The 16,248-nt window shown below is 47.5% G+C and overlaps 1 protein-coding gene across 2 annotated transcripts in view; it reads right to left on the minus strand.

The window, feature by feature from the left end:
* PIG-Q (phosphatidylinositol glycan anchor biosynthesis class Q) overlaps positions 1 to 15,874 on the minus strand; it is a 40,646-nt gene extending 24,772 nt beyond the window's left edge. For both annotated transcript variants that reach the window (XM_075868430.1, XM_075868431.1), the window contains exons 1-2: positions 15,196 to 15,874; positions 671 to 793 (exon numbers count right to left, since the gene is read on the minus strand). In XM_075868430.1, the coding sequence (XP_075724545.1) occupies positions 671 to 793; positions 15,196 to 15,773 (701 nt within the window). In that variant the 5' untranslated portion in view covers positions 15,774 to 15,874. The remainder of the gene's footprint in view (positions 1 to 670; positions 794 to 15,195) is intronic.
* Between the last annotated feature and the right edge of the window lie 374 nt (positions 15,875 to 16,248).

A 16,248-nucleotide genomic window follows, 5' to 3' on the forward strand; every position in this document is an offset into this window, starting at 1 on the left:
TATCCTGATTATTAACGCCATGAGGGCAAGCAAAAAAGAATGGTACATATTCATTGAACATGTTAGGAAAAAAATGAAAACAAGACCAATACTACAGAAATAAAATTAATATGTTTGGCAAAACCCTACAAGAGAAAGTTATAATAATGATTCCGATGTCGGCTCCATTATACATTTCCATTTGACAATAGTACCAGGGGAAAAATTCGTTTCGCAAAGTAAGGTGTCGAATGCATCTTAATAAGTTATTGATGTGTTACGTCCCAAAAACACCATACGATTGAGAAAAGTCACAATGGAGGGCTCTGAAAACTTCGACCACCGGAGTTTCCTTAACGTGAATCTAAATCTAAGTACACGGGCCTCGAAACATTTTCACCTTCACGGAAAATGCAGCCGCCGTAGCCGATATTCGCTTCCACGACTTGCATGTTAATGCATGTTGTCTACGCTGAAGTTTGATTTGGGTTAATAGGGGCGATATGAGTAAAACCGAGCCTAGGGCTGAGTGGTTCGAGTGACACAATTTAAGAAAATTATTGCATCGTTCTAGAAATTTCCCACGCGCTTTTTCATCATGTGAAATTTCTCATCATGAACTCGTGAAATTGCATGCTTACGTTGGCCAGTGACTGTGAAATGCACGCACGAAGCATGCAGAACGATTTACCGAAGAGTGATGCGGCCATGTGTTTGCACGCTGTCGGCAACTGCAGCGAGGTCATCGAGTCGCTTGCAAATCAGCGCGCCAGTGGACGTCGCATGGGCGAATGTCGAAAATATTGACGTCGTCCTGTAGGTGACATTCAATCAATCAATTAATCAATCAATCAATCATCATTTGAGGAAGCAGAGGGCACCAAAAGAAAAAGCTCTTGACCAAACTTCCTAGCCGGTTACAGTTCAGCAACACACAGTGAGGGCATACAAAAAACTGGCGAACATAGTAAGCATAAACAGAACATACATTATTCTTGCACATGAGAGTGTGACACACAAATACAATTCATCGAAGAAAAAAGTGAGAAAAATTATGAGAAAAAAGAACACTATAGACAAAAGACAACGTTCAAAGTTACATTTCGGATATCAGCTCATGGAGAAAGCATGAAGCGCAGACACGCGACAAGAAATATCAAAACCATTTTACGATCAACCATTTAATACAGAGGGCAAAGCCATTCTAACCATTGTTCTGAGCATTCCCCAATGTTGCCAGAGGAATTATTTGATGGGCTAATTTCTACGCTATACACTCAGTCCGATGATTAGGACTAGGAATGCATAATTGGGGTCTTACCAGCAGTATGATAATTATGACGGAAAGGCAAATTAATCAGAAAAGACACAAAAATTGCCCCCCCCCCTCTTTGATAGGAATCGTGAGAAAATGCAAATGCATTTCTTGCACCGAGAGTACACGGTGTAATAAATTAATGACAATGCAAGGATTTGTACCGTCACCATTTATTTACACATTCATCACCCAGGTCGAGAGTGAGGCGCGCGCTTTACTCCATGTACATATATGTACCAGCGAGCGGACAGGAGAGTGGGGTGCATGGAGGAGAGAGAGCTAATGGCAAGAGAAGAAAAGTGAACCACTGCACCTACCCTCTCCTACACTGCCTCCACAAACGTGGGAGATCCACCGAGCTCCCATGGCGTGAGCGCTGTCACACGCCAGAGCACGCTCCTTCTCTCCATTCACTATCCGCTACTCTGCCCCCACCCCCTGCTCCCTTTGCTAGAAGCGAGGATAAGTGCGCACGCCCGCACCTGTTGCTATGGGAGAAGGAGTGAGAGCGGAAATATAACACCTGCCAACGCCTGGACACTGGCAGACACCTGACGTAAAGCACCTAAATCTTTGCAAAGTAGCGATGTATATGTTTATTTATGTGCCTCCTCTCTTTTCACCCCCTCCGACCTCTCCAAGGGAGGCACCGCGTCGGTATTGACCAGATGCTGTCACGTGGGACCGCTCGCAGTGCTTCTTTGTTTACAGTAGCTCGCCACTACCATCTTTGCTCTCGAAACGCGGACTCCTTGGAGCACAGCGCATCTGTTTTGGCGAATACAAACTAGTCCTTCCATGCGCGCTGAGCTGTGAAATACTTTTCAACCAAGAATGACGCTGTTAGTTTCCGTGAGTGGTAGTTAGGCGTTGTGATGACAGGACAAGTGTTCTGTGGCCTATTCTGTAGTCCAGACCTAACCTCCTTGGTCCAGGACACATTCTAGCCACCCCACCACAAAATGAAGCTGAAATCTATTCTGTGGACCAGACTTCAAAATAAGCTATGGCTTTATTTCCAAATGTTCCTCATGTTCGAATGTTCATGTTCAAATCAGCCAATGGCTGATAGATGAGTAACTCACGTGTGATTTTTGGGCATATTCCGCCGTTTATCGAGAGAGGAGAAAGCAATTTTTAGCTGACTGATAATATATTGTGAATTCCAGGCCGCATGTTGTGCTATAATATTTGGCTCGCGTGTTGTTGCGAGCTTCTACTACCGATGGGCAGCATTCTCTGACCATGCTCGAAAAGTGGTGAAGGGCCCCATTAACGTCAACGTCTGCAAACTTTACTGAAACATTTGAAGATGTGCATTTTGCTATTCTTAGTGTGCTTTTTCGCATCACCTTGAAGTACTGCATTGAAAGTGACATTCCAAACATGATAAATTAGGGTTAGAAAATTTTAGAAACGCTGTTCTTTGTCGGAAAGGCCAGTGTAGGGGCTAATTGGTTTTACATGGTTGGTTGCGCATGTTTTATCACAATCCAAAGATACAAAGGAAAGAGAAATCATTGAAGCTTTCACAATGCACAGGCTTGGCGAAGACAGGTGCGTTAGTACGCCATCTACTCATTTGTCTAATGATGAATATATTTCTACGTAGAAATGTTAGATAGCTGACATGGCCAGATTTAATGTCGAGCAGATGGTTGCTTTTTCGTGGTGGGCAATGCGCAAGATTACGCACTCTTTCTCTTCCTTTCCCTTTCACCCTGTATATGTTTGTCGTGCAATAAACAGTTGTTAGTTTGCGCTCGTGTGTGTCCTACCTATGCCTCAGTGTGTTTTTTAGTGTTCAATTTTAGCACATCGAAAGTGTCAACCATGTCCTTTGTTCTTGTTATTTTATTTTAGCGATGGCATTGGCACTGTTTTTAGGGGTGTCAGCGGCACTCGAGTTCACACAGCTGAATTCTCCGGCAGCGTCTCCGTGCTTGCTCTGGAAACGCTGCACTGCGTTAACGTGGACTCCGAGCCCTGAGCGCGTCCACTCGACGCGGTTGCCCATTGGTTAAACGAATATTCAAAAACAAAGGTGAACCTTCGAGCCGGGACCACATAGCAACGCATCGCCAGAGAGAGAGGAGAACAAGCCGAGATTCGAGCCGGGACTGCAGAGCAACGCATCGCAGAGCGAGCCGAGACACGAGCCGCGTCGGACGTATCCGATCGAGCTCCTGCACCGAGTCCAGTTTCCTTATACATGTAACCACTGCCGATTCACCTGTAACTTAGCACAATACAGTTTTTCTTAAAACTTGAACCTTGCCTTGACTACATTCATTCGGACATCGCTGACAGGGGCGAAGCTCGATCCTTATGCCACTCCTCCTCCGTATGTACGTATGTATATATGTATGTATGTATGTATGTATGTATGTATGTATGTATGTATGTATGTATGTATGCGTGCATGTATGTATGTATGTATGAATGAATGTATGTATGTATGTATGTATGTATGTATGTATGTATGTATGTATGTGGCCACTGGTGGCACATACCCGCTGTAGACCGGGTATGTGCTTCAGGAGATGCGAAATGGACGATGGCGGTACTTGGAGTGTTCACAAGATGGATGCATGGACCGATTGAAGGGCGGACTCACGGACAAACGCACGGACAGACCCATGTATGGGCGCATGGATAATCGCGCGGACGGACAAACACAGATGAGCTGACGGACATTTCGCCCCATTCATCATCATTCACTACGTGGATATGCTGTGATTTTTTTTTTTGAAAAATAGTGCTGTTTTTTTTGCTATGCCCGGACAATCAGGTGTATAACTCAAAATTTGAGTCGGGTGCAAATTTTATTGAATTTTTTTCTTGCATGATAGAAATGAGGTGAAAATGACTAAAGTGTCTTGCACGCGATAGACCAGAGAGAAAAAGTTTTAAAACAGCCATCATTTGTTGTCACTATGTGCAGGATTACTTTTGCTCCTCAGTTCTCAACTAGCTTCTCCACAGCTGATAAAACAACAAACACAAGTGTCAGGCCAGCAAGTGTGCCAAAGGTGGGAATCGCCTTCACATTTCAAGCCTTTCACGCATATGCGTCTTCAATCTCGCTTCACTACACTGATGCCTTATGTCCGCAGACATAACCGCACTCGTCCAGACCCACGACGACAAGCGAATATTGCGATTTGCAAAAGCAGCCATTGACAAGGAAGGTGCAGTCCACATATATATTGATACACAACAGCCGGCACAGCCTTGCTGCAAGAAAGAGAAAGATGATGTTGGTGGCTGGTTGTTGATGAACTGTCGCCATCTTGTTCGCCGAGCACGGTGCATCGTATTTAATTTATTAAATAAGTTACCCGTAACATTATTGGTGGAGGTGGACGACTCCCGTACCTCGATGGAGACGCGCAGCGGTCGCAACACCGGGGACTATTCGGCTATTTCAACTGCCAGTGCCTCATCACCACCGGTCTCTCGATCCGAGTCGACAACCTACGTCACCCTGCTACCCCTGCGGGATCCTGGAACTTTCTCCACTGACGGTACCATCGACGTTCACTCCTGGCTGCACCGGTACGAGCGGGTCAGTGCTACCCACCGCTGGAATCCCACGCTCATGCTCGCCAATGTTGTGTTCTACCTCGACAGCACGCCGCGGATATGGTTCGAAACCAACGAAGTCGAAACCACAAGCTGGGATCTTTTCAAATCGAAAATGATCTTTTCGGCGATTCATCTGGTCGTCAGCTTGCTGGCAAGAAAACTCTCGCCACTCGCGCCCAGACGTCTACTGAATCGTACGTCTCATACAATCTTGACGTCTTGGCGCTTTGTAGCAAGGTCGACCAGCGCATGTCAGAAGAAGAGAAAGTTGACCACATTCTCAAAGGAATTGCTGACGATGCCTTCAACCTGCTGGTTTTTAATAATGTCACGAGCATCAACACGACCCAGACAGAATGTCGCCGTCTAGAACAGGCTAAAGCCCGCCGCGTCACCCACCGCATCACGCGCCTGCCGAACACAGCTGCTACTTCCTCTTGTGATGACGCCGTCCGCCCAGTTCCCCGATGTGACAACTTCACCTGCATCATTCGTTGCGAGGTCGAGGCAGACCAACCAGTAGCTACTCCATTTCCAACGCCCGATCCTTCATCGACCACTATCTTACTGATACAAACCGTCGTTCGTTAAGAATTATCGAACGTCGGCCTACACCCCATTCAACCAGTCTACTCTGCTGAGCCTTTTTATCATTGTCACTCCGCTCCTCGCTTTGGTTCTAACTACTCTCAACAGCGCAATTTGTCCGAATGGCGTACACTGGACCACAAGCCTATATGCTTCAACTGCCGACGTGTCGGTCATATTGCTCGCCACTGCCGCACTCACTGGGCTCTGCCAGCACGCTATGGGCCTCCTAACCAGGCCACTTCTGTCCACCAGTCGTCTTCAACATTTGATTTTGATTCCCCTATGCGGACCACATCCTCTGATTCTGCCGCACCTCTCACGAGACCTCGCTACGACCGCTCACCATCCTCTGCTCGCCGTCAATCTCGTTCGCCCCCACAACGCCGTCCTGCCTCTCCGACCTATTCGCAGCGCCCCCGACCCGAAAACTAGGCAGTGCAGCTTCTGGAGGTGAAGCTGCATTGACAATGACCTCTGCAAGAAATCCTCTTGTAACATTACCGACCACCCTGAATCTGTTGAACGTTACTATAGACAATGTACCTGTGCGCGCGTTGATTGATACCGGCGCACATGTGTCCATAATCAGTGCTGCTCTTCGTCGCCGCCTAAAGAAAGTTATCACACCCGCCTTGAACCGAGCCGTTCGAGTCGTCGACGGGGGAACTGCCGCCATTATTGGCATGTGCTCTGCCTGTGTGACTATCGCCGATAGAAGCACTGCTGTTCTTTTCACCATTATAAGACATTGCCCTCATGAAGTAATTCTAGGCATGAATTTTCTAACCGCTCACTCGGCCCTTATAGATTGTTTAGCCGGCTGTCTTGACCTTGAAATGCCTCTACTTTTTGATCTGACCAACCCACCCCAAAGTCGCCTTTGCTGCACTGATTTCGCATGCCTTCCGCCTAACCGTGTCACACATACCGACCTCTTCTCTACACCGCCTTTACCTGACGGCGATTACATGGTGGCACCAATTCATGCCGTGATGCTTAAGCATGGCGTCGCTGTTCCGCACACCATTTTGACAATCATTGAAAACCGCACATGCCTTCCTATTGTCAATTTCGCCCTCACTGTCCAAATTCTTCCACAAGGTATCTTCTTGGCCGAAATTACTGTTCTACAAGACCATACGGTTCAACCCTTCAGAGTGGATGATTGCTGCACCTCAGACCATGAACCATTTCTATCACGTTCATCCGGGCGTCGACGTTGACCACATGGTACCATCAGACCTCGCTCCTGATCAAGCGGAAGCCCTTCGTCATGTCCTGGAGTCCTACAGTGACATTTTCGACTTCGCCAGCACGGCTTTAAGCCAAACGAGTGTTGTTACTCATCGCATCAATACTGGTGACGCGAGTCCCATTCACAGACGTCCATACCGTGTTTCTGCGTCCGAGCGTACAGTCATACAACAGGAAGTCGAAAAGATGGTTGCAAAAGACATAATCGAGCCCTCTTGCAGCCCCTGGGCTTCTCCTGTCATCCTGATCAGAAAGAAGGATGGAACATGGCGCTTTTGTGCAGATTATCGGCATCTCAACAAAATTACGAAGAAAGACATTTACCCGTAGCCTAGAATCGACGATGCCTTAGACTGCCTTTACGGTGCTACGTATTTTTCCACTATCGACCTTCGATCTGGCTATTGGCGGATCGCCGTGGACGAGATGGAATGTGAGAAGACCACATTCGTCACTCCTGATGGTCTTTATCACTTCAAAGTTATTCCCTTTGGTCTCTGTAACGCACCGGCCACATTCCAAAGAATGATGGACTCATTGCTCTAAGGGTTTAAATGGTCAATCTGCTTATGTTATTTAGAGGACGTTATCGTTTTCTCGCCCACATACGACACCCATCTCAAGTGTATCGGCGATTCTTGAAGTTTTTCGTCAAGCCGGACTTCAGCTGAACTTGTCGAAATGCCACTTTGCTCGTCGTCAAATAATCGTACTTGGCCACATCGTCGATGCCACAGGAATCCGCCCGGATCCCGAGAAAATTCGCGCCGTGACGGACTTTCCTGTTCCGAAGTCAACAAAGGACGTTCGCAGTTTTGTGGGCTTGTGCTCCTACTTTCGACGGTTTGTTAAGGAGTTCGCCATCATTGCATGCCCACTCACAAACATCCTGAAGAAGGACACTCCGTTTTTCTGGGGCGCTGATCAAGCCTCATCTTTTTCCCAGCTCACGACGCTCCTTACAACACCGCCGATTTTAGCTCATTTTGATACATCAACTTCAACCGAGGTTCGCACTGACGCTAGTGGGCACTACATCGGGGCAATGCTATTGCAACACCAACGCGGACATTACCGTGTTATAGCATATGCAAGCCGACTGCTATCTACCGCCGAGAGCAACTATTCAATCATGGAGCGCGAGTGTCTCACTCTTGTGTGGGCAGTAGCCAAGTTTCGCCCATACTTATACGGGAGTCTATTCCGGGTAGTAACTGGCCACCACGCGCTCTGCTGGCTGGCCTCACTCAAAGATCCCACAGGACGCCTCGCTCGTTGGTCCCTACGATTACAAGAGTACACGTTCACCGTATCGTACAAAACAGGGCGGTCACATCAAGATGCGGATTGTTTATCACGCTACCCTGTGGAAGAGGCTGCCCATATTGACACCTTTCCAGAACTTCTGTCTGTGACGCAGCTACTCAACCTTGGCCACGAACAATGCCGGGATGCTTCCCTGCAAACCATCATTGACAAGCTTGAGTCAATCCCTCGCGACGCATCTCTACAAATGTTCCTAGTAAAAGATGGGATCCTGTATCGCCGTAACCTCAATCTATATGGCCATGACTTGCTCCCCGTCATACCAGCACATCTTCGTGCAACTGTTCTCAACCAACTTCATGACGCTCCTTTGGCGGGCCACTTGGGCGTCTCTCGCACATACGACCGTGTACGTCGTCGTTTCTTTTGGCCTGGTCTTGCCCGCTCTGTTCAACGCTACGTCGCCGCTTGTGAGCCCTGCCAGCGCTGTGAGGCAAAAAGCCATTTTCCCTACCAGCTGGATTCCTTCAGCCGATCGACATTCCCATTGAACCTTTTTTTCAAGTTGGCCTCGACCTGCTTGGCCCATTCCCGATCTCCAGCTCAGGCAACAAATGGATCGCTGTCGCCACTGACTATGCGACACGGTACGCTATCACACGAGCACTTCCGATGAGTTGCGCAACCGATGTGGCGGACTTTCTGGTATATGATATTATTTTAGTACACGGAGCTCCACGCCAACTTCTCACTGAACGGGGCCGGACCTTTCTATCAGCTGTCATTGATGAAATCCTGCGCTCTTGCTCTGCCAAGCACAAGTCTGCCACTTTGTACCATCCGCAAACGAACGGTCTTACGGAGCGCCTCAACTGCACCATAACCGACATGCTTTCTAAATACGTAGCGGCCGACCACCAGGACTGGGACGTTCATTTGTCATTTGTGACGTTCGCATATAATTCGTCACGTCACGACACTGCCGGCTATTCACCATTCTATCTTCTATACGGCCGAGAACCCGCCCTACCATTTGACACCTTGCTGCCCTCGGTCACTGAGTATGCCGGCGAAGCCATAGCGCGAGCTGACCACGCACGCCAACTCGCCCGCAGCCGCCTGTAGGCCTCACAGGAACACCAAAGGCAGCTCTACGATTCCCATCATCGAAACGTGCACTTTTCACCGGGTTCCCTTGTCCTCCTCTGGTCCCCCACTCAACGTGTAGGGCTTTTTGAAAAACTGCTGTCACGCTACATTGGACCATACCACGTCGTTCGCCAGGTCACTGACGTTACATACGAGATCGTTCCAGCCGATTCAACGTCATCATTGTCACCTTCGGGTGACATCGTGCACATAGCTCGACTCAAGCCTTATCACCCTCCTTTTACCGCATCCGAGTTGCTCAAGCACCGAGACGGTGCTTCTACCACCGGGGGGTCATGATACACAACAGTCGGCACAGCCTTGCTGCAAGAAAGAGAAAGACGAGGTTGGTGGCTGGTTGTTGATGAACTGCCGCCATCTTGTTCGCCGCGCACGGTGCATCGTATTTAATTTATTAATAAGTTACCCGTAATATTATCACTAACAAGCGCTCATTAAAGCACGCACCTCCGATTTAGAATGGCTACGTAAAACCAAGCACCAAGCAGACGCGACAGAAAGCAGCGTAAAGAAGACCCCGTGCACACACCTCCTCTCTTCCTCTAAAGAACCGCTGCCACGCTGACCAACCTCCCGGGATTTAACATCCACCAAACTCTGAAAACATCTAGAAGGAAATGGGCGTGGTGCTGCCGAGTTGCGTCACGTTACGAGAAAGGTCCCGCCCTTTCCACAGCCTTGGCTGTGCAGCGCGCTAACGAAACGTCTAGATATTTGGGAACACAGCGGCTAGAGCATACAAAACCAGCAGAGGGGGGAGTCGCATCAGGAGATAAACTGTTTTCCACCTGCGGGTGAATACTTGTCTTACAAGCAGGAGATGAGAGTGTGTTTACCGCCCATGGCCGAATACTTGTTTTGCAGTAGCACCGCGAAAGTGGCTGACGTGTTACCGGCAAAGAAATTTTGTTATAGAAGTGCAATCAGTTGCCGTGAGAGTTTCCAGGAAGAGAAACTTCAAACGCAGCGAGACGACAACTGGCGCTGGACCTTGAGGGAATGTTGCCGCCTTGAAGAGAAGTATTCAAGCTTTCTTCCAGGAAAGTTTGAACTGAATACGTTTGATGGACATTCTGGTCCATAAGGTTGCTTGGATAGTTAATGGAGATTGCATTGTAGCATGTGTTGTTTGTGCCCATTGTTATGAGTGTATTCGAGTATCTTGTGAGTGGCGTCATATTGCATTTCATAACTGCCGAGTGTGCATGTTTGCGTGTTGGTTGTTCTGCCTTATCTGAGAATATATTTTTCGTTTTGTTATCAACTCTCCGGTCTGCCCCGTTCTCTGGACACCAGCCGGCGTTCACTGTTGCACCAAAAGGACCGACTGTGGCAAGGTTCTGTTTGGCACTGCCATAGTGAACTAGACAGGGGTAGCGGGACGAGGGCAGTCTTCTGGGTGAGGCCGTTAGCACAGAATCTACTAGGCGGCACTACGGTGCACTTCCGGTGAAAGGCATTGCAGTTGGCGCTTGTTTGCCACACTTTTAAATGACGAGTGCGACATGTTTATCATTGATGCTACACTCCTGATTGCTGATGTTGTACATTATGTCAACAAAAATAGAATAAATATTTTTGTCTTGGAAGCTCCAAGACGTGAGATTTTAGGCAGAAACCATTTAATGAGAAAGCTTATAGAACTGCGCGTGGCTACTCATATAGAATGGATGCGGCCCTCCACAGCCGATGCCGAACACACACACAAAAAAAAGAGAGACAGCAGCAGATGAACAACTGAAAGAATGAATCAAGCCATTTTAAATAATGCAAAGACATTCTTCCAAAACTATATGTGCAAATACAAACACAGGCTTCTTGGTGATTCTGCCAAGCTTTTTTTTTTTTACTCTTTGTTCAAGTATAAATGCGTGAAGACACAGACAAAATAAGTCTCGTGTTTCTTTCTTGCTTGTGAGTGTCACATAGAATACCATTCGAGCAGAGGAAGTTGTTCTTCTCACGAACCACAATGTTACGAATGCTGTTCTTGTGTAGCACTGAGACAATGGAGCGCATCTATGCACATAAACCAGGGCTGGGCAGAGACGCTCATAAAACTACCTTGAAAGTTCAAACATCAAAATACACATGCTGGAAGCCTAGAAATACAAGTATTTCAAATATTTATAGAAGACATAATGGGATATTCCCAAGATAGTTTTGCAAAAAGATAAAAAAAAGTTTCCCGGAATTAAGTACAGGAGTACATATATAACAATACCGACACTAAAGTACTTTGAAGTTACATGGGTATTGATGTTCTGCAAGTACATTGATGAAGTTTACTGTAATATTGTTGATAATGCTGCAGATAATTAAAATGCTATCAGTAGTATCACTCGACTCACTAACAAGCACCACTAATGACAAAGTATGCCCTTATTTCACACACATGATCGATCTGTTTTGGCGAGAAGGTTTACACTAAATACACTAAAGTAACAGCAGCTTCTAAAATAGACAGTCAGTAGCCGGTTCAGTTTCAATTCAAGACTGGTGATATAGAAAAGGCTGCCTATTATTGTAGGCGAACACAACTTTGTTATATAACTACGAAATACCAAAATTGTCTCCCGAAAATAAAACTGACAGTGCTGCACCGGCCTTGAGCGAGATTCAAGACTGCCTCCTCGATTCTGCCGTCAGTTGCATTAAACACTTAACCACATGGAATATTCAGTGCGTGTGGGGGATTCCTGGCTGATCTCAATGTGTCGCCGACTGGCGGGGCGCTTTTGCCTAGCTACGTGCATAAAGCTTTTTTTTTTTTTCAATATCGATACATGTTGACTCAGTTCCAAAAAAAAAAGAGTAGCGAGATAACCGTGTCTTTGCCGTATTTTAATACAGCAGAAAAGTATTTCAATACTGTGATACAAATACATTTTTCAAATGTATCTCACTACAGGAACTCAAAAGTATCTCTGAGATACTACTGCATCGCGGCACTGTCCAGCCCTAAACTACAGAATCTTGTGAAGGGTCTAAACGACCACCGCAGTCATTCAGTGTAGTCAGTTTTATTCTTTTATACCAAGTATTACAACCTCGTGCAAAAGAATACATCTTCAGCCGAGGTTTTCCTATCTAACTCAGCATTACTTTAATCACATCATCAAGAATACCACACACAAGCAACTATATTCTTCAGTGCCTGCTGTCAGAAAGCACGTTGTTGAGAGAAAGGCACAGTGGCGCCACCACAATGCGCACGAAGATTTCAGATTTCCGTGTGTTTATCTTCACCACGGCTGCTTGCTTCGCTCTCCATTCGTCCCACTACCCCTACCTAGTTCATGATTGATGATGATGATTTCTGCGGCCCTTCCCTTTGTAATGGGCGATCAACGGTGCTTCCAGATCTTGGCCAATAAAAAAACAACAATAAAAAACCAAGAAACACATATAGCTCTGTATAGGGTGACTAAAATGTCTGCTCTGCGGTGTTCGCTGCCGCTATACCTTCAAGGCGCTTGCCTGTCACCATCAATCCAGACGCTTTTTTATAACAGCAACCGCTTCCCGATGCAGGTGCTCATCTGGTTGCCGGAAACCCAGCGCTATCGCTGGGTTTCCGGAAACCCAGCGCTATCGCGAGCCTGCATTCAGCTTCATTTGGGGCGTTGCCTGTAGTCGTTGAGTTTCCTCGGTTTTCTGCGATGTCTGCCGGTGTGTAGCGCACTAGGGTGTAGACTTGGGCAATTAAGCCCGATGTGATGCATGGTTTCTTTGTATAGCATTTCACACGTTGTTGCCAGACTTGGGGGCCAGTGTTGTCATATTGCTGCTGTTCAAGCTTCCCTGTAATGTTTTCCCATCGGCTCTCGCTGTTTTTCAAGTGTGCATGGTGTGCCCGTGTCACTAGGCTGCCAGTAACCTACCTGCCGCTTCAGGGTTCTCAGTATTTTGCCAGCGTCTGTGATGAGCACGAGCTGCCTGAGTCCCTGCACAACTACGGACATATACGCACAGCAACGGAGGTATTCATACTTCAGTGACAACGATGTATGCTGTCCACGCTGCGTGCAAAGTTTTGCAACGCCATTCAGTTCCCACGGTAAATCCCTCGTTGCGCGTGGGTTCTCTATTTCGATTCCTAAATTGCAAATTCCCTGCTTCCGAGGCGCGATCGATTCTGATCTGTTAATATTAGAATAAAACGTACAGCGAAAAAAGAGGGCTCGCGCTTCTGCAACACACACGGACCACGAAATAAAACGACCGTGTCAACAGACCACACAGAGAATAGAATACACAGGAACCATACGGAAAAGCCCGAACGTCATGAAGTCCAGCAACCGACTTCTGCAACGCCAAACAGAATCTTGCCCCGACTCTAAATTCTCCACGCTTTTGTAGTGCATTTCGGGGGGCTGATACGTCAGCCCTTGGAGTTAGCTAAGCGATTGCCTCCCTAATTAATGGGACTAGTCACAATATACCATAAAGATACTCTAGCTACGGAATAAACCACCGCAACTATGTCACTTATAGAACTGTCATCAAGAGAGGTGGGTTGTCCACAGAACGTGACCGACAAAATAAAGATAAACTTTATGTGGTAGTCTGGTCAACAGAACAGATTAAGGCTATATTCTGTGGTATAATGCACAGAAACTGTTGTCAAGAAAGGCGGGCTGCTTGGGCTACAGCATACAGCACATTTTTCACTGTCCACAGCGGCCAAGTTTTTCGTGTAGTCCAAAGAATAAAGCTACAACTTTTATTTTGTGGTCTTACAGAAATGAAGGGTTTTACAAAATGCATTTACACCGAATAGCGATACAGAAAAGCTTCCTCGAAGGACGACCTTTCCGGAACAGAGCCGGTAAACAGTTACAGTGGAACTTTAGTATGTATTTGGCAGCTGCTGTAGTTTTTCGTTCTCTTCTTTCTAAACAACCACTATCGTAAATGTAAGAGAGGTTGAGGCACAAATATAACATCGCTATGAAGCAAATATTATCACAGTCTGAAAATTACCAACGGCGTAAAAAGTGCGGCTTTATTATAAGAAACTCAATATAAGAAAAAAAAAAGCTGATGGTATCTAGCAGTTTATTTGCGACAACCACAGGTACATAAAGCCACATAAAGTTTGATTATTGGAACTTACCTTATTTTTCGCAAATTTCTTTATATACTCGTACAATATATTATGTTTAGAGCTAGTACATTTACAGACGGCTGTAAACATGAAACCACGGTATTTTCGTTTATTGCCTTGATTAGATGGCGTAATTTCCCACGGAAGGCGCTTTTTTTTAGGACCATACCCACAAAAAAACTCCCAAGCATTTCCCCGAAGGTGAACATGGTTAAGTGCACGGGGTGATGCTATGAGGGGGAGTAAAGTTAAAATCCGTTGGCATTCGCCAGTGAGTTAATGTAAAGTCCCCCGTGTGATCACATTGCGATTCCCAGGAACCATTAGACCCTCTCGGGAAATTTTAATGAGTTTACGCGTATATGTGAGAGTAAATTTGCTCTATAATCATGTTATGTCCGCGGCCCGCTTGCGTTCGGCATCACGGGCCCTTCGCCGCGCTGCCTTGTCTTCAACCGACGCGACATCTTCAACGACGCGTGCAATGCTCGCATTCGATTGCGTTGTACTCGTTGTTGGAGGTATCGCAGTCGAGGTTGATGCCTGCGATGGATCCATATCTATGACGACTTGCCGATCTCTAGCAAGTCGGCGCGCGCAGCCACGGAGCGGAGGGCGGAGCGCGCGCAATCACGTGGTGTGTGACGTCGCTGCGCCGTTGCTACAGACGCTTCTCTCCACTCCTAGCGCCGTTGCTAGGAGAAAGGAGGAGGCGCACCGCGGATTCAGGGTCGCTTATAAAGTGCATTCGCACTTAAAATATGCGCATACCCATGCACGCGAGGGTTGTTTAGCAACGTGTCTACATGTGGCCAGTGTGTTTGCAGTATCGATCAGCTAACACAATATTCTTACGATATCGAACACTCAGGAGAGAGACAGTACGGTGCGTAGCGCTAGAGTATATAGTAGCGCTTACCGGGTTGGTAGCCTGTGCTTGATTGCCTTCTTCGCTGCGTGTATAAAAGAACCGGCGCATATCGCCGGCTGCCACAAAAAGGAGATCTCCTTCGGGTCGGCATTGGCGTACAAGACGCCGGCGACTACGACACCGTCAGGGAATCTGAACCCCTGGCACTCGAGCAACCAGCCGACCAAGGCGTTTACACCGCTCTCGCGAAAGCTAGGAGTGCTTTCCAGCGCGTGGGCGTCGTACAACACGACCATCGTCCTCGTCGAGGGCTGCCTCACGAAGGACTGCACGACGTTGCCGTAATCGTCGAGCTGGATGCAGAAGTCGAGCGTCTCCTTGGCATGAGCCACCAAAACCACATGGTCCTCGCCTCTCGTGAGCAGCCCGATGAAGCACGATTTCCCGCACCGCGCCAAGCAGCCCCTGAACACGTCCACCGTGGCTTTGGTAGCCTTGGAAGCGGGCAGCAGGAGCGACGCGACGCAAGCGATGTTAGTCTCCGCTTCGTCCGCGCATCCGACGAGCACGCCCGTGCCCTGGCACAGTTGAACGGGTAGGAAGATATTCGCCAAACTGTTAGTCATTTTTGAGCCGAGGCGTTTCTTCACGAGCAGTTTTGATTTCGCATAGCCGCCATCTTGGGCAGTGACTGCTACTACTAGAGCGTACTAGAACAAGGCATAGGGTTTCCTAAAACAACGCCTCCTCTAGAAAGATGTCAGGAATAGCTCGCGCTCCCAGCGGAGTTGGCCTGCCTTCAGTTTTGAGTACAGTGTCTAGAACATGACCTACTACACTCCTGACCTGTTCAGATAGCGGGGTTCCTATGGGAGCGCGTGTCCCCGCTCTCGTTCAATCGCTCGCCGTAGGTGGCGCTACCTATAACCTGTTCGTCTGTTTCTTTACGGTTGTTTTGTAGGCGCTGGTATAAGAATGCCTGCATTCTGCAGTGAACTGGCGGCATATATGTGACTATTTCTTCCCATACATTGCTGGTTAAGCAAGGTGTTCAGAGCGCTTGAGTATTTATAGCACACTGGTTGACAAACGTGGGAACCC

This window comes from Rhipicephalus microplus, chromosome 7 (genome assembly GCF_043290135.1).
Source record: "Rhipicephalus microplus isolate Deutch F79 chromosome 7, USDA_Rmic, whole genome shotgun sequence".
NCBI lineage: Eukaryota > Metazoa > Arthropoda > Arachnida > Ixodida > Ixodidae > Rhipicephalus > Rhipicephalus microplus.